The 27,766-nt window shown below is 44.8% G+C and overlaps 2 protein-coding genes across 4 annotated transcripts in view; one reads left to right on the forward strand and one right to left on the reverse strand.

Annotated features, from left to right (window-relative positions):
- ext1c (exostoses (multiple) 1c) overlaps positions 1-16,786 on the reverse strand; it is a 65,224-nt gene extending 48,438 nt beyond the window's left edge. The window contains exons 1-2 of one of the 3 annotated variants that reach the window (XM_079231604.1): positions 16,686-16,786; positions 7,058-8,465 (exon numbers count right to left, since the gene is read on the reverse strand). In XM_079231604.1, coding sequence (XP_079087730.1) covers positions 7,058-8,004 — 947 coding nt within the window. In that variant the 5' untranslated portion in view covers positions 8,005-8,465; positions 16,686-16,786. Of the gene's footprint in view, positions 1-7,057; positions 8,466-15,761; positions 15,831-16,685 lie in introns of those variants that run through there. The other 2 variants (XM_079231605.1, XM_079231606.1) reach the window with 2 other exon arrangements.
- A 408-nt stretch (positions 16,787-17,194) lies between these two features.
- Positions 17,195-27,127, forward strand: LOC306749025 (putative thiopurine S-methyltransferase; the record flags this gene model as incomplete). Its single annotated transcript, XM_079232270.1, has 10 exons — positions 17,195-17,215; positions 17,345-17,394; positions 24,549-24,671; positions 25,009-25,101; positions 25,560-25,692; positions 26,115-26,167; positions 26,281-26,355; positions 26,590-26,675; positions 26,813-26,857; positions 27,009-27,127. The coding sequence occupies exons 1-10, from the start codon at positions 17,213-17,215 to the stop codon at positions 27,125-27,127; spliced, it is 780 nt and encodes a 259-aa protein (XP_079088396.1). The 5' UTR covers positions 17,195-17,212.
- Positions 27,128-27,766: the final 639 nt, after the last annotated feature.

Genomic DNA, 27,766 nt, shown 5'->3' on the forward strand with positions numbered 1-27,766 from the left:
GAAGAAGGTGTGAGTTGGGGAAAGAATAATTATTGAAAGCTGCAAAATCCTTGTGTGTGTGTGTGTGTGTGTGCCACATTGTGTCTCTCCGAAGTAAGACTTTGCAGTTGCTTTTCGTGAAGACTTCCCAAACGTAGGTGAATCCTGGGGCACGGCAGTACCATTGTGTGTTCTAGTTCCTGATCGCCACCCGCGGGGCCTTGATTGCCTCATAACAGGGTGAGGCTCCGGGGTCACTGGTTTTGCAGGTGACACGAGTCACACTGACAGACAAATTATCTATTTAAAAAAAACTGGACGAGCGAGTCTGACGAGAGAAACTCTCGCAACGGAAACAGGAGCGTTTGGGAAGCGTGGAAGGCTGCAAATGTGACTCAGAGAGCGGCGGTTGAGAGGAACAATGACAGGATGATGCTTTGACCTCAAACGTGGAATGAGCAGCGAGTGCCAGAGAATCACAAGGCTGCCTCTCGCTTCCAAGTATTCTAAACAGAGCCGGGCCGCGCACACAAACTCAGACCGCGGCATCTCCAGAGGTACAATTTCACGGGCACTAATTACAGCGAGCTGCAGCGCCTTCTTACTCGGTTTTCCAAAATCTCAAATTGCACACACTCTCGTATGATGTTTACAGACCCAGGCACTTGCGCATACTTCTACGTGTGTGTTCACATTGTGTGTGTGTGTGTGTGTGGGGGGGGGGGGGGGATAACAATGGTACCAACGTGCACTTTCCTTCAAATAACACCGTGCATGAGAGCAGTTCCAAAGCACTTCCTTTCTAGCTTTCCACCGGCATATTATTAAATCGCCCCCCCTTCCTCCTCCTCGCAGTCCTTCTGTTGTGTTTCGTCCCGATTGCTATTCCGCATTCACCCTGAACTGTCACCCGGGGTTTTAAAGTCTCCCTTTCAGCAACCTTGGGTTCCTTCGGGGAGGGTCACGATGACTAATGACCCGTCGGTTTCCAACACCGGCCCGTGCCCGCGGAGGCCCGGGCCCTTTTAAGACGAACACAGAGGTACGGCGGTTGTTTTGCCATTAAACACATCGTCCACCGTCACTTCGGTCTCTCCCTCCCTCGCCATCCCGTCCATCTCCGTTCAACCCACCCTGGTCACCCCTTAACACACACACACACACACACACACACACACACACACACACACGCAAACGCTCGGTTCTCAGTTGGTTCCTCGCGTTTTCCCGGGCTACCTTTTGTATCTCCCAAGCGTCGCTCTCTCTCTCTCTCTCTCTCTTTCTTCTTTCGCACTCTGTTTTTCACACTCTCGCTCATTTGCATTCACTGTACAATGCCGCGGTTCTCTTCCCTTTCTTAGAGAATTCTCTAAAGTGAGGGAAACTAGGCCATTAGGCTGCGGCACAGCTTCTCCCAAGCTTCAAGTATCCCCTCTCTTCCAATTCCCTCTTTCTCTGCTCCGTCTCGCTCTCCTCCTGCACCGCTCCTGTTTCTCTTCTTTTTTCCCCCCTAACTTGCCTGCGGTACCCCTCGCTCTTTTTCCCCCTACTTTTTTTTGTAATCTTTATCACATGACATTCTCCTTTTCTTCCTTTCTGTCTTGCTGCTCTTATTGCTTCGGGTACCACTGTGCCCTACCTCCGATTTGTCTCTTTGCTACTTCCTTCTGTTTTCTCGCCTATCACCCATAATCCATGCACACGCGAGCGCACACTCAAACTTACACACCCAATTCAAGTATTCCAGACACCTTCTGTTCCTATTAAGATTTCTCTCCCCCTACGGCGCATTTTAATGGGATTTTTTTGGGGTGCCATTTACCAATCACTCTGTAATTTAAAAGAGCAAAATTGTGTTAATAGAAAAGGCGTGGACAGAGGTATTTAAACATCATCCGTTTTTAAGACCTATTCAGCTTAACAACCATGGAGGTATTATAATTTTTCCACGAAGCCAAAAGAAGTCTTTGCTAGTGACCGACTGGTTTACGCCTGCACCAGCCGTCAGTCTGCGTGGGTAAATGCTGGCCTTCCAACCAACCTGGGTCGAACACGGGTTTGCGGACTATTTCCCTTTGTTTGGTTGACAAGGCTGTTGGGGATGATTCAGGGTAAAAGGAGAAGTGCACTGTGAAACCAGCTGACAGCAGGCTCTGTGGATCCAATACTCCCTTCACACCTTGAATTCCCTGTTTGTTTGAGCTGGCCGGAGCGATCGGATCACAGTGTGGACACTGGAGATCACACATCAACACCAGGTGTGAATGTGATCAGCTGGAATCCTATCTAGACACAACCTGGATGTGAGACGCATTTCAATGCACGGTGTCATAGAGTAACTGGGAAGCAGTTTCTAGAAAGATGTCAGTTTTCAGTGCTGTGAAGACCACAACAACATTACCATCCCCTCCATTGTATCGAAGCAGCAGCAGTAATCAATCTCGAGGTGCTATTTTGAGTGATTTAAACTATGATGCTCTACATACCTCTGTAGTGTCACTTCAGCACATGCAAATTTACGCTTGTTGCGTGCATAAAAAAAAGAACTTCATGAGGTTTAAGAAAAGATCTTGGTTCCCTGGAAGTTAAATACTCTACGTAACTTAACTACCGCAGCCTACGCAACTCAAAATAAACGTTTTTGGTTTCAAGCGGGACATCAACACCAGTCTTTTTATTACAATTATGAATAATAACACTTTTGAACACTAATATTATTATTATTATAATTGCTAATAATAATAATAATTATTACTAATATTCCAATTTATAGTTAAAAAAAAACACACACACAAAAGTTTTCCTTGGGGGTAGTCACAGCCCTATTCTAATTTGGGGGAGATTCATGTTTGTGCAGGAAAATGATGTCTTGCCAGTCTATTGATCCGTCTGACTGAGTCCCTCTCCCTCCCCCTCCTCCCCTCTCCTCCTCCCCCTCTCGTGCCCCGTGTCCGTTGGTTGCCGTCGTGTCCAGGTCCCTCCGGGCTAATCTTCTGGTGTACCAGCTGCATGCGCTCATTAACCTGGTGCCACCTTCTAAGAGCCTCTTTGAGCGTGAACACAGTCTCCCACACACAGACACACACACTCATGCACAAACCGTTGTCATTAGCATACTGGGTGTTCAGGTGCAGGGTTTTGGCAGAAATAGATCAGAAAGAGAGTGAAGGACGGAGGGAAAGACATTGAGAGAGAGAGAGAGAGAGAGAGAATATGCCAGCAGGCAGATGGAGAGGAGAGGGTGTGTCTCTGTGTGGTTTTTAAACAGAAACCTTGCTCATGCAGTTTGGTTATTGTCCTCTTCCCTCTTTCTTCTCTTCTCAAAAGGATCCAAAAAGAGAGATGGGCCCTCACCTTCCCTCCCTCTCCTCCCCCCCACATCCATCCTTCACACCTCTCTTTCTCGCCGAGGCTAAAAGCCTCCCGTTTCCATAGAAAAAAAGACTTCATACAGAAAGGGAGAAAGGAAAAAAAAGAAAAGAAACGTCCAGCTTTTTTAGTTTTTTTTTACAAACGGCAGCTGTCTCTCACATCGCCACCCCCATTCACACCCTCAGAGCCGTTGCCGTATCCACATCTACCGCAAAATACCACATGGGACCCCCCCCCCCCCTGACCACCCGGGTGTCTGAGTAGCGGGCTGTGTGGAATAAATGAGCTCATTCATGCGGCGTGGTGGAGCAGCTCCATCCCCAGCCCAATGTAAACACGCCTAAGGTAGCTTGTTATAGGCCACAGGAGCGAGGAGTGTGCTTGGATCAGGACCATCACCGCACCGCTGTTCCCGGGGCAAACGATATTTGAAAAGTCCTTTTGTATAGACACTCGCTTTGAGCGTTTCGTTTCGGCAGCACATGAAAACAACTTACACCCGACGGTGCCTGAGATTCAAACTCGGGGTCGAGCCGTTGGATTCTGTTATTGCCGGACAAGTTAAGCCTGTCCGACCAGAGGAGAAGACATTCAGAGATGCAGATGCAGTTTAAAGAAACAAAGTACGCTGGAAGGCATTACTGTATAGCACTTAACTGTACTGATCTTTAATTATCAACTTTAGTTTAACTAAGTATTCATTTAACTTTTACTGTCACGGTTCAGCGCCACACGTTTCTCTATTAGTTATTTTCATCCTGTCTGTTTACTAACCGTCCTGTCATTTCAGATCCTGCTTCACGCCCCTTCATCAGTCACTCCCTCCTCGTCAGCCCTCATTCCTTGCACCTGGCCCATCCCTGTCTCACCTGTAGCACATCCCCTCATTAGTCTTCACTACTTAGGTCCCCTCACTTGCACTTGTCCCCTGCCAGATTGTCTTGTGTTTTTGAACCTAGCGCTCCAGCGTTCCCTCTGTGTTACCTGTTGAGTAAAGGAATTATATTCTTTACCTCTGTCTTCCTGAGTCGTGAAGACTAATGAGGGAATGTGCTACAGGTGAGACAGGGATGGGCCAGGTGCAAGGAATGAGGGCTGACGAGGAGGGAGTGACTGATGAAGGGGCGTGAAGCAGGATCTGAAATGACAGGACGGTTAGTAAACAGACAGGATGAAAATAACTAATAGAGAAACGTGTGGCGCTGAACCGTGACATTTACAGTATATACAGGGATTTTTGCTATTTTAATTCCTATGATTGTTCTACGGCTAAAATAATTGGAGAGAAACAAATCATCAACTATTATGACAAATCAATTGTCGTTTAATTCACTTTTCGAGCACAAAAGGCCAGACAGCTCACGATTTCAGCTTTGCTTCACCAATGTGGGGATTTGCTGTCTGTTGATTTTGTTCTGATATTCAGACAATAAAAGGAGCAGAAACGCTATTTGAAGTCATCCGTCTGCAGGCTCTGAGTTTTCATTATTTTCTTACCTTTAATGAACTTAACCATATCTCGTGGAAATGATCAGTTAATTAATTGATAATGAAAGTCATTCTGAGCTGCAGCCATACGGAGCGTTCACTTAACTGAGGAAATGAAAATACTTCCATGAAGGCCTCCCAACCACTCAGCCTCTGCTCGTCACATGACCGCCGGTTCCCTCTGGATGTGGCTGTCAGGGAATTTTAAACTTTTAAGACCTAATGATTAAAATAAGGGCTACTTTAGTGTGGAAAAAGTGTGTGTATGGCATCGCATCACGGACTACGATGTTGAAATTACACGGTTTTGACCATGATTGTAAAATTCAGTTGAAATGAATAACCGTAGGATAATGGCAAATGATGTCACGGTAAAGTTAAGAAGAAAAACACAGGACTCAGCATACAAATACATTTTAGAATAACATATTTCTCAATGAAATATTGAATCATTGTAATTCGTTGAACGTCAGACCGGTCATGTGACACAGAGAAGACGTATCGCTTGACTTTACTAGAGTGTGTGAGCAGTCTGCTGGTAACGGCATATTTAATAATTAATTTAGTAGTCAGAATGCAGTGCATACAGACTGAGTATGTAGTCCGCAGTATGCAGTGCATCAGTAAGCGATTCCCAACACTGCCATTCTTTCTTTCACTGAACCCCGTCTCCTCCTGTGTCTGTACGTTCTGCCCCAGGAGACCACCCTTGGTATCTGTGTATGAATGGACAGGCACAGACTTTGTAATGAGGAAGTCTGTCAGCACTAAAGCTTCAGAGACTTTTATTGCAAAGTGTAAGTTAAGCAAGGAGTGAAACAGAGGGGCTGTGTTAACTATATCAACTATTTAATGACGACTGTATGGAATAAAATAAAGACGATGAAACTAAACTTCCTTCCTCTCATCCTTCTTATTCAGGGTTCCCCACCCCACATACAAAAGAACCTATACCTTTGCAATTATGGAAGATTAGAGAGTTTACATCTATCAACTCCCTAAAGGACAATTTAACAATCGAAAACTTCCGATTGTGTGTTTTGAGCCCATGCATCTATTTCCATCTGTTTTTAAATCACTGTCTGAGCTCCAATAAGCCAGGAGGAGAAAAGTACACAGGAGGATGAGACATGTTTACCAAGCTGCTGCTGCTGCAACATGTATTAGGCAGATGGGTGTGTTTCCTACAGCTTTTTTATTATTAACACAACAATGGCGCTCACATACTTGAAAACCACTCTGTGAAAAGGACAAAGCACACAGGGCTGAACTGGAATTATATATTGTATAACAGTATTGTCTTTGTGCAAATGGTTTTCAAACAACCGGCAAAGGTCACATGATTAAATTAGTTGGTTTTAATAATAAATCACTGCTCTAAGAATGTGCAGATGTTGCGGGACCCTCATTTTCCAACGTCTTGTATCCCCTCCACTCGACGAATTTCAAACCAAAGTGGAAATGGCGAGCTTATCTCAAGTGCAACAACAACAACCGCAAGAAAAATGGAGAGGCTGATTTAAGAATATAATCGTCATTCACACCATACACCCGGCAGCGGTTTATTCTCTGAGCTAATCAGCGATTTCACAAAGCCATTCTGTGTGGTGACCTTTGCTTTGGCTCTTTAGTTCCAGTTGTAATTAATTATCTGCGGCTGTTTATTTCTTTGTCTTAAAGTAGCACACACCCAAATACAAAGTGGAAATGACTTGCTGTTTCACAATACTCAGACTTGTTCGTCTATCATCTTGTAAGATTGAAATACTCTCTGGATTATAGAGGGGCTCAAGGTCAGTTGGTGCAAGCCGAGCCCACTGCAACCACTGTTGCATTGCACTTTACTCGTGCAAGAACCGCTGCAAATACTGACCTGAATCTAAAGTTCCCGGGACTTGAGCCTGCGTCTAAAATCCTTGATCTCAACAGCAACTGCCAAACATCATAAACCGTAACAATCAGAACTTGTGGCGCCATAAACAAAGAGACTTAAAATAACCAGTGGGACCCAAAAGCTACCGCCGACACTGCTTGTAGAGAAATCTGTGACAACTAAAAGACCAATAAAACAGCATGTAAAGTTCAAATAGGAAGGCAAACGGAACACCACCGCTGTGCTTCCCGTGTAACACTCGACACTCTTTACCTATAAATCCTCAACACCTCACATCTCACTTTAACATCACCCCCACTGGTCACGTGACCCGCCCCGTCTTACCTCTCATATTCCAGGTTGTCGTGGTCACAGCGGGCATCTTTGTGCTTCTCCCAATCCTTCCCGTGGCGGCACGTCGTCAACGACACAATGTCCTTTCCATTGTGGATGTGATGAAGAGCGTTTCTGGTGTCGGAGCCGATGCCCGTCAGGTAACGCTTGCCCTTGAACATCAGCAGGTACTTCCTTCGCGGCGGCGTGGTGCTCCTCACCAGCCAGCCCCGCTCTCCGCCCTTCTGCGGGTGATCCTTGGAGAACAGCGGGATGGAGACGTCGAAGCCGGTCCGGAAATGTTCCGTGTTGAGGCTGGCCTTGGCTAAGATGGCCTGTCCTATGTTGAAGCCCAGGTCCTCCGTGTAGTTGGGCCACGTGCCCGAGTACAGGTTGAAGATCAGGTGGTTCCGCCCGTCGTTCCACAGCGGGTAACCCCGGATGCGTTCGTCCACGTTGGGCACAAACTGTCCTGACAGCTGGTCCCGATCCAACGTGTCTATCCCGAGCACGAACAGGCATGCCTCGCGCGGGTCCGACGTGTAGTACCGGGACTCGCCGATGGACGTCAGGATCTTCCTGTAGCTTTCGGACACGCGGTCGTTTTTCTCCGACGGATATATATACACCCGGAACCCATCCCGTCCTCTGCGGCGGCACCGCGAGAAGTCGAAACAGGTCTCCATGCGGCAGCGACTGTCCTTGTAAATGGCGGACCACGCCTGCCGACGCTGGCGGGGCGACTCGGCCGTCCCGGGGTCCGTCTGGAGCTCATCCAGGTGGGCATAGCGGGGCAGGAAGGCCCTGTCGGTCCAGTTGGGCCAGGGGCGCACCACTTCACCCCGCTGGCGTGTCAGCAGCCGGAGCAGACGTAGCTGGACTCCCCCACCCCAGTAAAAGAAGACCAGCCAGCAGCACGCACACAAGCCCAGCAGACCATACTTCTTACGCGCCTGCATGGGGGCCTGTCACAGTCTCTTTTTTCCGCTCTGTCTCTCTCTCTCTCTCTCGTCCTCTATTCTCCCTCTCCTCTGCCCCTCAGCTCTGTGGCCTCACAGGGGCGGGTGAGGGGGTGGTTGTGACTTGTGACTTCTAACAAGGCGGTTCTAACGAAGGGCAATGCGTTAGCAAGGGCATCACTGCCTCTGAGGGTGGCCCGGTCCACTTTGCCATTTGGGATGACGCAATCTGAGTTACTGACTCCCCTCGCTCAGTCTCTTCCCGCCCTTACCCATTTGCTCGCCACGGCGCTCTCAGATGTGTGTGTTGGCCCGCGTCTGCTGGGGCATGCGCTGCTTCTGCGTGCCTTTCCTCCGCTGCCCGGCCTGGTCGGGAGTGATGAAGGGTGACTCCTCCGCTCTCTCGGGCCAAGCCTGCTGCCTCATGGTGCCTGGCGCGACTGCCGTCTGCAGGGCCCTTCCTGCGGGGAAAGAAAGCAAACAAACAAGAATGCAGATCAGTACGCAGAGTCGCTGCCACTCGGCCGACACGGAGACGCGCTCCGGGGATTAGTCGTGAAACGGCTGTCTCAAGAGGTCGCCCTAACCGGCACTTTGGATCGTCCAACAGGTGTGAGCTTTCTTTATTTTTGGTCATCGGCACGCCCCAATCACATTTCATACACACATTAGGACTAGGTACATTAGGACTAGGTATTGCCCTAGTGCGCTTCAGGCTCCAGGTTGAACTGGAGGTGAAGTGAAGGAGAAAATAAGAGTGTGTTTAGCATCTGAAATGTAGATTTGGGAACGCGGACGGAAAGCAGAGCAACTTCATGGCTCTGACACGTCCGTTCACCTTGGCGAGAGCGAGTGAAGGCTTATTTTTGTTTGTTACATCTGTAAAGGTTTTTTTTTCTTTTTCAGCCTCATATTTTTGCCAAACATCCCCCCCTCAACTCCAACATGTACAGTATACCGGTGTGTGTGTGTGTGGAGATCGCCTCACAGTGAAGGGCAGTGTTCGTACTGCCAGCTGCAACACAAAGGCAGCTTTCAGGTCTCACCTGGCCCCTCTCTCTCTCTCTCTCTCTCTCTCTCTCTCTCTCTCTCTCTCTCTCTCTCTCTCTCTCTCTCTCTCTCTCTCTCTCTCTCTCTCTCTCTCTCTCCCCGTGTCCGCCTCTTCTCCAGCCAAGCAGAAGTGATGCCTGCCTCCTTTGCTCGCAATAAAACAAACAGCACACTGGTGATGTGGACAAACAATGCATCCACTGATTTCCCCACCTCAAACGGGTAGAGGAAATCAGCATTTATGTGCATAGTGGGCTACTTTTTCTGACGGTTGGATATATACAGTATACATATTATATGTACACACATGTATGATGTGGAGGTCAAACCTCAGCTTTGTTAGCCTGACCACAGTTTGTCTACTGTAACTGATTTTCAATAAGATCCGTTAGCTTAAAAGATCTGCAATCGCCTCAATCCCAAAGTCCTTTGACTTGACTGTGTATGTTGACTGCAGAAGAAGCATATAGGCTTATGAGGCAACCCAGAATTCCTCCAGAGGAGCTGTACGTGCGATCGCACCAGTCGGACCTGACACTAAGCGGACTTCACCCTAGCCGAGCGATTCGGGAGTGTCGACGACGTCGGCGGGTGAAAAAGAAGGGTGATTGAGAAGAACACTCCAACGAACGTGTCCGACTGGATGAGGGGTGACGGGATTGGGTCAGGTCCGACAAGTTTAAAGGACGGCAAGTTGACTTTGTTGACCTACTTACAAACCGGCCATCCGGGACCTCTGTGTTTTTCGCGGACGTGCCCTGCCGCCCGTAAACCAACCGGAGTATTTCCAGCAGGTGAGAACACCTCTTGACGACCTCCTGTAGTGTGCTTCGTGTGCGGCCCCTGATACTGCAGACACTGAGTTCTTACTGTGCCAGTGAGTGAACGCCACAGCCGGTGGCCAAACTGAGCCAAAATAATTCAGGTCAGCTACTCTACCCGGTGGAGATGTTCGTGGTTGGGTTTTTTGGCACCTTCCCTGTTCTACATTTCTGGCCGCGACTGGAGGAGCCCGAGCGGCAAGTAGTCCAAGTTGGGAAGAAATAGACACTTGGGATCCCATTACATACTCCTCATCAATAATTCACTTGTTCCTTTGGTTAAAGCATTGATTTTCCATTCTTTCTTTTTTTTCTTCTTCCCCGTGCCTTATATTCCCTGCCACCAACGCACACAATTAGACCTCAATCTTCTCTCAGGAGAGATGGGCAAGAGCTCAGTCACGATGATTTGTGGTTGCGGGGATAATTGATGATGACGATGGCAAGAGGGTGTAATAGAAAAGTGATGGAGGGTATCATTATCATGGTGGTAATGACGATAGGCGTGAAGAATTTATTCCGTTGCCTTATATAATCTAATTCTATGAACGCCATTGCTTTTTGTTCATCTACCTGCAGTAAAAAAAATTAAAAAGTATTAAAATGGACATTGATTTAGGTGCACTGAGGTCTCTCTACTACTGTTGGCGCAACAATGTTTCCATTTCCACGCTTAAACTGCCATTTCACAAGAAGACACAAGTATTTTTCTTTTAAAGGTAACCTTCACTTGACTTCCTGTATTAGATTTAACGTTTCAAACACTAGCAGCTCAAGTTTAAATTGATTTGAAAACGACAATACGGGGAGACATTTCTCAGGCAATGAGGCATCCCAGGTTTTGATGAAAATAGGTGGAGAATAAGTGAATTGAACATAATCATAGACGATAATATAACTGGATATTGGGGCATGAAGCAACTCATTTTTAGAAGTCATTTTGGTGAAATAATTTCCTCATATAACTGCCCGGCCGCTGCAGGTGTGTTAGAAAGCCTTTGTGCAACACCGGGTACATTCATCCAGCTAACCGTCCTACCGGCCACAAACTGTGCAGAGCAGTTTGTGGCCATTAACAAGAAGCAATAAGGATGAATGTAAGCCAGTGTAAGTCTGTGGGGGCCATGCTTGGACCCGACAACATCCTGAGAGCTGCAAATCAGCGAGGAGACACACACACACACACGGAATGCACACATACACACAGGTATGTGACTTTAAGTGGCGCTAGAAGTCCCTCTGTCACGGATCAATAACGGATCATTATGGTTGGGTGACTATAGCACTGGAGGGGAGGCACAAGGCTCATTGAAGGTGGAGGGACAGAGTTCGAGAAAAAAGGTGAGACGCGGCATTTAGAGCGCCTTTGTCATTTGTTTCCCCATCAACATCTTCGATTCCTACACGTTATCATTCCTTTCTTCGAGTTTCTCCTCTCACCTCCTTTTCCTCTCTTTGCTGTGCCGAAGCTAACCGAAGAGTTCCCCCTAGAAACGATAAAATTTTTTTTTTTTTTTTACACGGTTTTCCTTTTTCAATTACTCCCGCTTCATCCTCAAAAGAGGGCTGGAGGAGGTGGGCCCACCGTACTTAATCACGGACGTGAGGAATACACTCAGCAGGGCCAACAACTCTTTGATCATGCTTTCGCCTTGAGTGCAAAGAAAACTACCGGGAAGGTTCACTGAGAGAGTGCACTGAGCAAGCGGGGAAATTGTGTCAACACTGCAAAAAAATTATAATAATAATGTACGCAGCATTAATAATATGCTCATAAAAAGGTGGCAGCTGGATCGTGTACCAAAGGAAAAGTAACCTTTTCGAGTTGCTCGCTCACTTTACCACACCTGATGAACACTTGAACACACTCTGATTTAAAGACATAATCCGAAAGAAATTCGTGAACTCAAACCTTTGTTTTTGATACCATTTAAGGTCGGTATTGTTTCAGCAATGCCCACCGCCGAACCAGCTTTACCGTGCCTCGCTGTGGTGTGGAGATTTACCCACAGGAGAAGCATGCAGCAGGAAATACTATTGACTGACTTTATTAAAAAAACATGAGTTTTGTTAAGGCTGGCCTGTAAACGGACACTCAAGTTCGTATTTCTGGAAAAGTAGCCGCTCAAGGAGTAGCCGCTCAAGGAGTAGCCGCTCAAGGAGTAGCCGCTGCTGTATTAAATTGCACTTGTTGATACCCCAGGTAACCATGTGGGCATTGCAAAATCAATCAGGACTGACGTGATGCATTACAACTTTAAAAGGGCTGGACTTCCTGTTGAATATAGTCCGATCTGGAGGACATGGAAGGTCAGTACTTAAGAGTGCAGGAAAGGAGCAAGTCGAGGGGAATAAAAGGTGAGGACGAAGGGCAATCAAGTGGCGAAGGAGGGCTTAATGATTGATATTTCATAGATGACAGCTGGACCACTCCCTTTACTTCCTGCCCTCAACTGTTTCTCCACAGAACTACACTATTAACCCAGAACCAAATTGAAATGTGTGGTGCCACCTGTCTCCCCTTTGAATTGCGTGTACACAACTGTGGCTACGCAGGCTTTGCCAGGAAATTAAAACTGACGCGCTCGGAAATTGGTGTCACCGATGATGGGCCCCTGTGCGGGGAGCTCAGCGTTTGTCAATCTGTGTTTTTCTTCCATTATTACATTATTTTGTTATGAAGAGATTTCTGCCTTTTACCAACAGATTGGCTTCTTTTTTTCCCCTTTGTTTGTTCAATTTGCCGTTTTCTGGCTACAGCGCCGGTGCTGAGCGCTACAGACATTGTTAACGCTCAAAATGAAATCCACTACCATTACAGTCGTTCTCCGGGTAGCGGAGTCATTGCCGCTGTCTGAGCAGCAGCTTTATTATTGTATTATTATTATTATTATTACAAAGTTCACAAAGTGCTCTACAGAGAAGCAAATAAGTCATAACTTAAATATCGATTAACAAAAAAGGACCATATAGGCAATAAATACTACAATAACCAAAACAAACAAATAAATTAAATATACAAACAAAACCAGGGGAACAAAAGAACAGCATAATAGGTCAAAAAAGGACAACATCACTTAAAAGCAATTCTATAAAAATGGGGTTTAAGAAGTTATTGATTCTGCCAAATGACATGGTTAGCTTATGAAGACGGTCCACCTGAATGGTGGAAGCCTGAGCTATACTTACACGCGCACACATCTGGCATGTGTGTTCTTTGCTGCCCCTAAAGCTGGCGACACATTATTTCAGCAAAATGAAGTGTTCTGGAGAGAAAACAAATCTTGTGGTGGGGTGGAGCTCAAATTAAAAACCCCGGGCTCTGTCATTACGGGTCCCGAGGGGCGTGACATTGCGACCAGTAGATGGCCGCACTGCATTTTCCGTGTTATTGCTTGTGGTTCCACATCTTCTTCGCTTGTGGCCCCTCAGTACAGGTTTGAACAGAATCAAGTGCAGCTTACTACTAGTTCCCTGAATCAGGGAGTAAATGCATAACGGGCCGCTACTCGGGGAAATACAACAGAGGAGTAACCGGTGTACTACACTTACAATGAAAACCTTATGGATGATCACTTTGAATAGCTATACATCACAAGGGGAAAAGCAAATACATAAACCTAACTTCTCATGACCCCTCTGCGGGGTCCCGACCCCTCTGATTGGGAACCACTGTGTCCTTGTCTGTCTTGGTGACCAGGGTGGCATTTCTATCTGCGTGACCGTGTACAACCTGAGCAGGAGTCACTAAAGCGTGTGAAGTTTGTCTGTAGTCGTATCAATCAGTCTGTGGAAACCAAAGGAAGAAAAATAAATCCTGCTGTAGTTTAAAAAAAAGTCTGTCTCTCCTGACAGACCTGCATTAAAGGCTTACAACCGGGAAGTGATCCAGGTTCTATTTTCTGTCCTTACCTACTAGTTGCCCTTTGAATCAACTGAGGGGCACTTTTCATTCCCACAGACCACATTATGCATATAGAAGCAGACACATAGAGAAAATGGCTTTTTACTGGATAAAAAAAAACCCATCACTGGAGTTTTTTCCCCCATTGGATTGACCACCTTGGAACCGTAATGACCATAAACTTGGTTCTTTTACAAGGGCATTTTACATAATGTGGAATAACCGCACGTCCCCCTCCACCTTAATAGAACACAATAAAATAGTTGCTTTGCAGGGGGGCGGGAGACACTCTGACGCGGTTAATAAGATGTTTACCTCGAGCAGCACGCCCTGCGACGCGACCAGCCTCCCGGCCGTGCTCACATTCCAGAAACCCAGCGTAATTACAAGCCGGGTTGATTAATTATGTCTACCACACACACACACACACACACACACACACACAGACAATACATTGCACTCAAGTGCTAATTAGCAGAACGAACACGATGGGTAAGGAGTGGTTATCTAGGGGGTTTCAAGCTCGGGGCAAAGCTGTGCGTGTGTGCGGCCCTGGGAAAGCGGGACATGGGACGGGACGGGGCGCGTTGGGTCACAACGGACAAAAGGACCGAGATCACCGCTAACGGCCAACACACAGCTCTGAGCGGCGAGAGACTGGAGCCGCCTACACTGAGGTCAATGATACAGCAAGGGCACACTGCTCCTTTGAGCTCAGGGATCCCCGGGAGGGCACCTGACAGAACACACACACACACACACACACACACACACACATCCTCCTTACTAACGGTTCCTGCTCGCAGTGCGTCCCATACCTGCAACTCATCTTATCTCTGCGCTTCGGGCTGGAGGCGTTCCTATTGCTGGACCCGGATCAGATCGACCTATAAGCAATCTGACCTTGACAACACAGGGATGATATACAAACTGACCCTGGGATAAGGAAGAAGGGGCACATTCCAGACTGGGGGCGGGGGGTTCAATTAGAGGGTCCCTGACATCTAAGGTTAAAGCAGTAGTTTTTCCAGATCTTGCTCAGTTCAGATTTTGTACACAGGTATGAAAAAAATTCTAAATAAAAGTGCATGTGAACACATGAGCACTTTGCAGAGACCCATTAGGGTTAATAGCGTTTTAAAAGGTTGCCCACGGGTATTAGCAGCCCTCTCTAATGACTGCCCTGATTATGTAAATGCACCACCACATCTGGAATATGAATATCTCTCTGTCTTGGCCGATGCTTCGACAAAACAAGATTTGTGCTTCCCTTAATCACCAGGGAGGTTATTAAAGAAAGCAACATGAATACAGAATCCCATTAAGACGATTGTGTGTGTGTGTGTGTGGGGGGGGGGGAGGGGAAGGGGGGGTTACAATGAAGTCATTTAAAAAACGAGATCAAATCCAGTTGCAGCTTGCCATCAGGACACCAGCCTCCCCAGAGAGGCCCTTTTTTTCTTCGTGCACATCCATGATAATTCTGGCCCTTTATTTGGGATCATTGAAGAAGAACAACAACAACAAATCATCCAAGACGCAAACAGAAGACTTTCTGTCTTTGCTTAAACTGCATTGTTTTCTGTTCTCTATAGTCACCAGTGGGCTACATGTGTGTATACGGATCTATATCAAGGCTTAAATAAATACATTCAGTGTCTTTTAGGGATTTAAGTGATTCTGATGTTCTACCACAATCCTGCTCTAACAAACTCCAAGAAAGTCGAACGAGAGGCGACAATATATTCTTGGATGTGTCAAAGTAGCCAGAACGTGCCGACCCACATCTGAGCAGCGGGAGAAATGTATCATCAGCCAAGACGTCAAGAGAGTGGACGTGAGCCCCAAATTGACGCGTCATTGTCTACAGCAGCATCAATAGAATTACAGCTATCCATTAAGGTCCGTGAATGCACCGGGCATACAGTGACACAGCGCGGACGTCTCTCAGCCACCACTACCCTCACCTCTAGTCCGCCTACCTGGGATACCGAGACCCGTTGCAGGTGGCGCGGCCACAGGTTCACCCGGTTCTGAGGCTTCCGGGTTCGGACTCCACCTGAAGCGGGGAAGCACTCGCAAGCTGCGCGCCGAACGGGGGCTCAACAAAAATACACCAACTTCTCTCCCTTTCCTCGCGGTGCTTCCTCCCTCCGCCCTCGAACTGCGAGCCTCCTCCTCCTCCTTAAGTTGCGAGGCTGGCAAAGCGCGGACGCAAACGCACCGTCCGGGCGCGTGCACACGGATGGGCTAGCGAGGCGGAGTGTCCCGCCCCGCCCCCTCGCGCGCTCTCTCTCTCTCTCTCTCTCTCTCTCTCTCTCTCTCTCTTTCTCTCTCTCTCTCTATGTCTGGTTCACCTTTATCATCCAGCATGCACCTCTCGCGTTCAGAGCACCGCTCAGCGCATCATCACCATCAACATCATCATCACCCCCTGCTGCTGCTCGAACAGCTGTCAAGATAGGTTAAAGACCGGCGGCATCTTGATAGTAATTCAGTGGTGAATCAAAGAGTTCCCCTGTTGCACCCACAACAGACTGTCTGCCATCGGTTCCTCGCGCTCCCCGACCAGCACCTGTGATACAGGCGCGAGACAGAAAGGTGCGCTGCTGAGAAAGCAATAGGAGCTGGTGGTAGTATAATTAAGGCTGCCCAACAAACAAAAAGCACTTCACGGACACACGTTCTTATCATTTCGTATTTCGTGACCTGGTGTCTCGGGACAATCCAGCGTTTTGTATCGTTGTTTTTTTCTCGCTGCGATGCCTCCGGACAATGAGCGAGGTGGGATTCTCTGTAACTCTGAATGACATCTGCGGTCCCAGCAGACACCACATCGGTCCACCCCACAATGAACACAGCATCTAACACAACAATAATAAGAAATACATTTTTAAAAAAATCACCCACTATACGATCCCCGTGGCGCTCCGACTTCTCCCCCCGGCGCAGAGCTTCGCCTTTACCGGGTGGCGAACCGGCCTCGTCCCCTCGCTGGTGATTTTTCCTTTTCACACCACGGCCGGGCATTTGCGAAGTCAAATATCAGCGTGCGAGCGCAGGCCTCCCCGTCGGGATATGATGAATGATGAATGTGCGCGTTAAATTGTCTTTTTTTTTTCCATAACCACAACAGTCTACACACGACCCGCCCCCCCGGGCGGCAGCGATTGGCGCAGAGGCTCCTCGACGTCTTCGTCCCGCGCCGTAGAGAAAAACACACACGCACGCGTACACATCTGGATGCGACGTCCGCCGCACAACTGGAGCGCTTTTTTTGGGAGAGAGAAAAAAACGCCGAATTACGCATGGGCAATGAACCGACACGGGAAAGGGGGCGTGACATTTCTTATTGTGGGTGCGGATCGGCAAATCCCGTCACCTCTGCGGAAACTATGGTCTCTAATGCATCGGCGTAAACACCGAGGCCACCATGGTGATGACGAAGATGGTGATGGTGGTGGTTGTGTGTATGAGGGATGTGAGATAGTAATGATAATGGAGGATATGTAACGCGCTGTCACTCAACAACACATTACAATAATGGGCTTCTTTATTTTGGCAGCACCTCCATGTTAAGATGATGCACGAGGATGCCTCAAGACGCAATTCAAGGTGAGACTGTTTTGACTCTTGCAGCAGTATGTTTTTTGTATTTTTAATTTTAAATAAAAGCTTATACTTTATATATTGCGCTGATGTGACGAGGGCCTTTGCGATTACCAAGCATTTTGCACGTTTAAAGGGGCACAACGTGACGCTATCGCGGGGACCAGAGCCTCGCTGCATCTCTGAGACTCGTGCGCCGCTCTGTGTCCGGATAAAGACATCGTACCACCGAGCCCGAAGACCGGCAGAGAGAGAGAGAGAGAGAGAGAGAGAGAGAGAGAGAGAGAGAGAGAGAGAGAGAGAGAGAGAGAGAGAGAGAGAGAGAGAGAGAGAGAGAGAGAGAGAGAGAGCTGGGCGAGGCGAGACTGTAACCAGCAGTGCGGGTTTTTGTCAAGCTTTTGCACGAAAGTGCACCAAGAATCAAAATGGCATAAGTGTAAAAAAAACAAATAAAAAAAGGATTAATTAAATAAATAAATCGTTTTAAACAATGACGATTGAAACTATATGCATTAATGTCATCATTAATATTCAAATTATTGCACTAAACTGCTCTGCACTCGGATGATCCATGGGGCAACTGGAGCTGCGGTTGAAAGTTAGGGTTTTCTTACATAAAACTACAGTTGTTTCCTCTGGTGACCAGTGTGCAGTGCCGCTGCTAGCCATTTTGGTGCCCTAAGCATAACTCCTTCATGGTGCCCCCCTACGTGAAAAAAAAAAAGTTTGTTTCTGCCAGTTTAACAGTTTATTAACACCAAGCCAACACACACTGTACATTTGAAAGTGCAAACTTTTATTCATTAAACACATAAATTACATTAAATAATAATATGTACAAACAAGAATAGTCAATCTTCTTTAATAAAACAAAGATAATCTTCTTAAATAAAACAAAGATTTAGAGGACGAAAAGTCACAACAGCTAAAACAAACATTCAAGTAAAGTGCAAAATCCTCTTTGACCAAATTATCAAAATAAAAGAAAGAGATAATTTTTGAGAGAGCCATAATGCTATTCTGTATGGATCAAGCATTTCCACCAGTTCTGGGAGGCTCTATAGAGGCACACGTCTGCATTTCTTCGCTCCAGCAATGTCAGTTCCTGGTGGTCTATTGTCATATTTTTATGTAAACACATGTCCAGTTCTCTCCATTTAAACATGCACTGGGCATGGTCTGAGCTACATTCATGACTCTTCAATCTACTGTTTATGTTGGACCAGTCACTGTAGTCCTCATCTGTCAGCTTTATAGGTTTCAAGCTGAAAAGCTTACACGCAAAACAGAACACAGCATTGCTTTGTTGCGAGTAAACAAGCCAACTTCTCATGATCTTCTCTCCATTTGAGAGTGTTTTGAATTGTAGGCTACTATGAAAGTCCCCTTGGAAAATGAAAATCTGATGGGATTTTAAGTGGACCTCTTTGTACTATTTCAACACGATCCACGTCTAAAACTTGTGGCGGCCAAAGAGCAGGATCAGTTGAAGGGGGCTCACAGGTCTCTACGTTGTCACCTGCTGATGGACTCTCAATGACAGGACCTTCAGAGGTGGTGGTTCTCTGCAGATCTGTCCCTAAACTGCTGGTTGAGGGATGTTGATCATCATCAGGGCTTGGTGTTGTGGAGTCTACAGAGCTGCAAGACGGTTGCTCCTCGTCTGCATCATCGTCTTGGTCACGTGCTTGTCCTTGTTGTACGTATCTCAGCATAGAGCCTGCTTTAATTTAGAAATACAACAAAAAAGGATTAGTATAGAAAGAGACAAAATATTCAAACAAAGAATCTTATACTGAAAAAATGATGAACATTTAAAACTGAAGGCATGCAGCCAAGGTGCTCTCCCCCTATATTTATCAACTATTTGATGAATCTAATCTAATATAAAAGCATAATAGAATGTAAAGTAAAGTAACATCTAGCTGGCATCAGTTAGGACTACTTAATGTGCAGTTGAGAGGCGCTTGTCTCCAGGGCACAGATTACACTTAACTGCTATATTTTTTTCTTTTCACGGATACAAATAAAAAAAGGCTGTGATTGTAATCCTGTCTTCAAAACTTGAGAGCCCTGCTAACATTAGCAATAACGTCAGCTAGTTTGAGGTGTATGCATAGGCTAACCATTAAATTAGCAGCACACATTTCCCGTATTTAACAATGATTAAACATGGACTCTGAAAGAGATGCACGGGCATCATCTCGCAGTTTCTTTCTTCTCCTTTTTTTCCTGACCCTGACTGCTGTTGTCTTTTTGAGGCCATCTTTTTTAAGCTTACTGTCAAAATTTGCAACTGAGAAGGGCACCCACGGCGAGCTTGGGAAGTTGAATGTATATTTGTTTGGGGGGGAGGGAGCGGGGGGTCACCATCGTAACTTTTTTTGAGCAATTAAATATATCTTTTGTTCTGCCTGTTTTGTGATATACACATGCCTAAAAGGTGCCTAATATTTATATACTAAAATAGTATCGGCATTGTAATTATTATAACTATGATGATTTTTTTGTTGCATATTTGTTGGTGCCCCCCCACCCCCTCCTGGGCCTGGTGCCCTACGCAAAGCGCGTAGTGCGCCTTATGGGAGCGGCGGTGCTGCCAGTGTGCTTATACACAGTACATTTGTCAGATAACATTTGGTCCCAGTCTAAATAGAGTAAAATGTACTCTTACCTCAGAGTTAATAATTCAGAGTAATTTTTACTCTCTTCAGTGTTTATATTTAACTCTACATGATGATAATTTACTCTATGTAGCATAAAATTAAAACAACTCTACTGCCATTCCACTATAGTGTCCAATAACCGTAAGGACTGCAGGGGCGAGCGTCTAAAAGGGAGATGTTGTTAAGATGTTGTGTCTCCCATACTTCCAAAGAACGCAGCACCAGGCTCCTCCCAACCCAGAGGTAAACCAAGGGAGAGGATCTGTGGGGTTTCGCCTAGTTAGGCAACTCTTTTACTGAGCGCTTGCAACACTGTCGGGCTGTGTGTTGCTGAACAAACTTCAGCTGTCTTCAACCGGTTAAAGGTAAAGTGATGCTCTTTTGGTTCGAACTGAAGGCCGCTTTTATCAAGCCGGGCTGCTGTTGGGTAACTTTATATTTACTTGTATATTCAAATTTAATTTAGGGTCAGTGTTGGGGTAGTTACTCAGAAAAAGTAACTAGTTACAAGTTACTAGTTACTTCTGAAAATTGTAGCTATATTACTTTACTAGTTACTGCATTTGAAAAGTAACTACACTACTAGTTACTTTACTTTCCATTTTTTTAAGCAAATGTACAAATTAACCGTAAAGATACATGGACAAACATCATGGCCCTTTCATCACTTTATTTTCAATGTTCAATAAAGGGCATCTCTTAGCCTTTCCACATAGTGTATAGTAATTGTAAACATGTAAAACAAAATGGCACATAAAACTCAGCCATTAACTTGAACGAACATTAACCCTGTTCACACTGTCTGACCAAAGAAATATGCCTCACTTTAGAATCCACAAACAACAGGATACAAGAGGCTGTGTTTGGTGGGGACATTCAGGTCAAACAGCACAACACATTGAAAACAGGCTTTTGGAAACATGAGACCCCACTAAACCAAATGGGGGCCGACTCCTAAGAACAAAACCAGCTTGTTATAGGAATCATTGTAGTGGTTTAAGAAAGATAGAAACATAAATGGTACTTTTGGTGATTGGACGCTGCAGCTGAGCGGACTGATCGCTGGAGTTTAATACTAGAGTGAAGACGATCACAGATTAAACTCAAGTTATATATTAAATCTGTTAAATTATTCACCATCTGGTTAAAATGTGTTCATTGTAGGTCTGAACCACAAAAGGACCACAAACTACTGTCTTCTAAGATTGTATCTGTTGTTTCCCTCAATAACTTGTATTATGTATGTCATTAAAATCAGAGAGCTGGAGAGAGGAAACACTTTTTACAACACGTAATGAAGAGAAACTATATTTATATTGTGGGTTATTTTATAATGATGTCACAATCAGACTCATTCGAAACAGTAGAAATGGATCCTGCGCGTATAAGCAGGACACATCACAGTATATAAATACTCAATGCAGATTATTAAACGGTAACAGACGACAGAGAAAACATCTCCACTCTGACACTCATGATAACTGTGTCTTTATTAATGTAAGTAGTAGTTTAACGCCGTTAAATCAACTATTTTAAGTGCATTTTTATTGGAATGTTCGCTAAAAACTCTCCGGACAAAACTCCGCCAGCTGTTAAAGCGACTAACAGCTGATCAGATGTGATCAGATGTGATCAGATGTGATCCGCTGTCAGTCGGTCGCAGTCATCAGAAACCTACGTCGCTTCACGTGACGCTTCAGAGGAAAGGACGTCTCATGTCTATTAAAACATATTTCCTCGCGTCTTCTCTCTTGGTTGAGGGAAACGGGGATGCAGTTTAGAGACTTGGGACGTACTTGTGATAGACTGTTCATCAGGAAGTGTCGTGTGAAAATATTAAGCTTCCTCAAAAAAGACAAGATACAAATAGCTTTCTTACAAGAAACTCACTTGGTGGATAAGGAGCACATTAAACTTAAGCGAGACTGGGTAGGCCAGGCTTACTCATCATTTTCCTCCAATAGCAGAGGAGTCGCTATCTTAATACACAAGGCTACCCCATTCGTACTCGGTACATGTAGAAGCGACTCTGAGGGCAGATACATCCTTGTTCACGGCACAATGTATGGCACACCGGTCACTTTGATTAATATTTACGCACCTAATTCGCCAACCCCGTCATTTTGGACTACATTAGCAACAGAAATAGAGAAACACAGATCTCCTTTTACAGTCCTAGGTGGTGACTTTAATTGTTGCCTTGACAACAAATTAGACAGTCTCCAGCAGATACAAATAGAAGAACAGGCGCATGCGCTTCACTAGGTAAAATGCTAGATGATATAAATCTGATAGATGTATGGAGGAACCTAAACCCATCAGTGAGAGACTTCACATTCTACTCTAATCCGCATAACTCTTACTCACGCATAGATTACTTTTTTGCCCCGTCTCAGATTACAGGCCAAGTAAAAGCATGCAGTATAGGATCTATACATATCAGCGACCATGCCCCAGTATACCTGGAAATGACTGAGTGAAGCCATTTCTAGCACACAGAGATGGCGCTTCCCATCATATCTCCTCACTGACAAGACATTTTAAAAAAATGGAGGCTCAGTTAGATTTATTTTTTGACATAAACGACAACAGTGAAACAAACCCTGAATTTCTCTGGGAATCTGCAAAAGCCTATATTAGAGGATTCACTATCTCATATATGTCACACCGGAAAAAAGCCCTTCTTCAGAAGCAGAACAAACTGGAAACAGACTTAAAAAAAGCAGAGCTGGCCCATAAGTCTAGTTCAACCAAAACTAATCTCATCAAAGTGCAAAGTGTCAGGGCTGCACTAAATTCAATTCTGAATGAGAAAGCATCGCGATCCTTATTCTATCAAAAGCAACGACTGTACGAATATGGAAACAAAGCTAGTAAATATTTGGCCCGCCTACTTAACCAGAAACAAAATTACAACAACATAGCAGCAATCAGAGATCCAGGCGGGAAAAGACATTTCGATAAGAAAAATATCAACTCTGTTTTTGTATCATTTTACAAAGCATTATATACAACTGATAATAACAGCACTAAAGAGGAACTTGACAAATTCTTTTCTAAAATTAAATTACCTACACTAACAAGAACAGCAAAAATCTTTGGGGAAACCCAATCAGGTAAATAAAATAAATCAAATATTAGAAGCAATGGCTTTGATGCAAAGTGGAAAATCACCAGGTCCAGCTGGGTTCCCAGTGGAGTGGTTTAAAGCCTTTAAAGACAAGCTCACTCCTCATCTAGTCAGAACTTATAATCACAGCTTTAATACAACTCATTAAATATCATTTAATACAGAATTCACTGACTGGGTGAAACTACTGTATTTTTCCCCAAGAGCGGCCGTTATTACTAACTCCTACTGCTCAGATTTGTTCCCATTAGAGCGTGGCAGCCGCCAGGGATGCCCACTGAGCCCTCTTTTGTTTGCTTTGGCTATTGAGCCTTTAGCTGAGCTCATCAGAACCACACCAGCGATAAGAGGTTTTAATGTCAATGGTACAGTACAAAAAATTTCTCTATGCGGATGATGTCCTGCTGTACCTGGTTGAGATAGACACGGGATGGTAGTGACTACTTGAATGTCTACAACAGTTTGGGCACATATCAGGCTTTAAAGTTAACCTATCAAAAACCGAGGCCATGCCCATTAGTGGATTCCCTTTTCACTGGTCACTCAGAGAGATAACATACCTTGGAATTAGAATTGGCCCCTCCCTTGAAAAACTGGTTAAACTCAACCTTAAACCAATCACAACACGCATTAAGGAAGACCTGAATAGGTGGGGAACGTTACCAGCTTCCTGGTTGGGCAGGATAAGCGTGCTCAAAATGAATATACTGCCCAGGTTGCTGTCCAACAGCTTCTTCATTGACTTGGATAAAATGTTCACACAATTCCTCTGGCAGGGCAAAAAGGTTAGAATGAAAATAAGTAAACTACAGAAAAGCAAGCAACAGGGAGGACTGGGAGTCCCTCACATAAAGTTTTACTACTGGGCAGCACAAATGCGATACATATACGAGTGGGTGAATCCAGAGACTACAAACGTATGGATTGACATGGAGTCGACAAATTGTGGCTTACTCGCTTTAAAAAACTGCCCCTTCGTAAACTACAAAAGGGCAAAGCTGGAGGTCCAAAATAACTTTATTGTACGGAACACATTGAACACCTGGAATAAGATCATGGTCTATTTTAGATTTAAGTCATTTTTCACTTTTGGCTCCCATATGGAGAAACCCGGATACAATATACTTCTCCAACTGGACCAGTTATTCCTGATGTGTACAATTATGCATGCACTCACTCTTTTGCAAAGTGTTTCCCCTCCCATCACCATGCACACATCCTGCAGCTCTTCTGTATGTGTCTATGTGCAGCAAGGTGTGGCTGTGTCAGGTGTGCACCCTCCTCCCTTTGCCTCCAGCCACACACATGAATGCTGTTCCCTCCATTAATTGCTGTCTCTCTGCTCTGTGTTCTCCTTCTTGTAGTTTGGGTCAAACAAACACGACCAGCATGCTGGCACCACAGGCGGATCGGGTCATGGCACTCGGAGAATGGGAGGAACGCTGGCAGGAGGACCAAATCAATTTCCATCAGCCTCACGTGCACAAGTAAAGGCCCCGTCTCTGTGTCCGTCTCCTCCGGGTGGGATGAGGGAGAACTAAAGTCTTCCCAAATGCATGTGTGATTTTGTGAACTGCAAATGCACGTTACCACTTCAGGGATCCCATTGAAATGTGAGAGAAGATGCTTTGTGAACACACTGAAAGGACCATCAACTCGGCTAGTTCAGTCTACACATCACCATCTCACTCAGAGATTGTATGTTTTTTAGTGTTTTTTCACAGGGTTGAGAAGTTTTAGAAAGTACCTTGAACAGTTAAAAATGCAAGTATGCAAGAAGTTCTGGTGTTTGCCGCTAATAGCTGCTGTCTTGTGTTTTGACAGGATGCTGGAGGACAACATCGATAAAGTTCTCTCTGGACGGACCGGAGTTCGCTTCTTCTTCCCTCTCTGTGGGAAAGCTGTAGATATGAAGTGGTATGAAAACGCATAATAAATCCAAAAAGGAAGATCGCATTTGTCACATTCACATTGTCAGTTCAGTCGGTATAATTTTCCCTCCAAGAAATGGCCTTTCCTAATAAAACATATGGAAGTCCATTTCCCCACTGTGATGAAAAAATAAAGATCCCGTATTCATTATAATGAGATAATATTTTTAATAAGGACTTAGCATCTCATAATTATGAGACACAAAGTCGTATTTTTTCGATGCAAAGTTATAATTATGAGATACTAAGTCATGATTATGAGAAAGTAAATCCTAATTATGACATACTAAGTCATAACTATGAGATGCTCAGTCATAATTATGTGATAGTATCACATTATACTGACTTACAGGATCTTTATGCTTTCATCACAGTAATGGATACATCTTCCAAAAAGATGTATACACATCCCATGATAAAATCCTTTGCCTGTGTGAATCCCAGGCTAGCAGACATGGGCCATTCAGTGGTTGGAGTGGAGATATCTGAGAAGGCCATACAACAGTTCTTTACAGAGAACAACATGACGTACAGCGAGGAGCCGGTCCCTTCCTTACCCGGAGCAAAGCTTTACAAGGTACTCGTCCCCTGCCAGAGTGAGAATACTAGTGGTGTGTCTACACGGATAATGCAGCATCACTCTGCACGCCATCTCTTAATTTATTATTGTCAAACTTACTACGAAATATGTGTGTAGAGCAGACTGATTGACAGGAGTCGGCGCTCCATAACCACACAACAGTAAAGTAACGTTGACAAAAAAATAAATGCACACAGGATGAAAAAAAAAAGCATTTGTCAGCCATTGTGATTCCACATTCTGTAATTCAGAGCATCATGGTAAAAATATGAATTCATGCTGTGACAAACTGTATGAATGGTAAGTATCTCATGTCCAACGTCCAATTAGTGCGTGGCCTTGCGTGTAGCTGTGAAAACATGTTGTATTCCAACAGATAAGGACACAACATGTTAACCCACGATGTCTCTTGTTCACAGAGCTCTGAGAGAAATATCTCCCTGTATCAATGTGACCTGTTCAACTTCTCCAGGTCGGTGAACTGATTGTGTTTTTTATCTTTTTGTTAAAAAGATGTTGAACAGCGGGCTAAAATGGAGGCCGGTAAACGTTAACACAAACTTTTTTTTTTTTCCCATTTCACAGTTCCATTGAGGGCCAGTTCGGGGCAATTTGGGACCGGGGATCTCTAGTGGCCATCAACCCAAGAGACCGAGAAAAGTAAGACGAGATTGAGATGTGAAATTATTATTTTTATTTTAAGTACTCAACATGGCAGATTAGTTTAACACACAACTTTTCAATTGAATGCGATGACTCCAAATCAACTTGAAAATTAAATGTCAACTCTTCTGAAACTATTCAAGTGTGCAGTTTACATAACTATGAAAGTAACCGGCACAGTTTGGTAACATTAAATACATAATCTCCATTCTCTCTCTCTCAACACCACAGATATGCTGCTCTCATCATTTCTCTCATGGCCAAAGACTGCAGATACCTTTTGGACACTTTGTTGTACAATCCTGAATTGTATAAAGGTAACTGTCCACATTTTGTCTAAATGTGTAAGGTCACACACATGGTTTGTAGAACAAAATATTTAGTTTTTAAATGTATTTTGCAGATGAATTGGGTGAAAAATAAAAAGGCGTTTGTGACTGCATTCACCTTTCAGGTCCTCCTTTTATTGTGCCCGACGAGCAAGTAGCCATCTTGTTTGGTGAGTGTTGCTGAGAACAATCATGGCTGAGTGTGTTTCTGTGCCACTGTGAAACTATGAAGAGCCATAAAATTATGAACGGCACTACGGTACTGTAGAAAGTGGCTCGTAGATGCATGTTAGAAATTGAGTGTGCTTTCCTTTTCCTCAGGGAACAGCTGTGATGTGGAACAGCTGCATTCGTTCGATGCCCTGACAGACAGACAGCGAGTCTGGTACCAAGACTACCTGACTGAAAAAGTACACCTCATCACTCTCAAGAGCATTTAGAAACTAACGTGAGAGTTCAGGGAGCTTAGAAAAGCAGATTTGGGGCATTGCTTATCCACTTTTTTTTAATGCTTCATCATATTTTTGAGTGCATTGAAATAAATGACGAGAGAACTCCTAAAAACTGTTTTGAACTTGTGACTTTTTTATTCGATCGCTAAGTTCTGGATCATTACGTTTTGAATGTGTGGCACTTTATTTCCAATAAAATATCTAAAAAAGAAAACAACTGAATTCACAACAAAGAAATGCAGAAAAAAAAGTAAGACATACATTTCAGACATCGAAGCAAAATGCTCAAGAGTTGATCTCATTAGAATTATTTCTTCACGTAAAGGCTACACAGTTTCTATGGCCTCCCACTTCGAACTAAGCTTCAACAATTTTTGTTTTGGGAATATGCTGGTGTGGATATGGCGTGCTCTATACATGAACTGCTTTTGAAATCCCTTTCCCCCAAAAGGCAACAGACATATGCACTTCTTTGAAGAAATATATCAGATTCAAATATTTAATCGTGGGTGGAGTCCCAAAAAAGAGCTTTTACATATTTTTTCATGAGCGAGACTGCAGCAGCAGACACTCTGCATTCCTTTGTTCAGTATCCCGACATTATAACGACAAATGATTGCATTACAT

The sequence above is a fragment of the Taurulus bubalis genome (genome assembly GCF_910589615.1).
Source record: "Taurulus bubalis genome assembly, chromosome: 16".
Taxonomy (NCBI): domain Eukaryota; kingdom Metazoa; phylum Chordata; class Actinopteri; order Perciformes; family Cottidae; genus Taurulus; species Taurulus bubalis.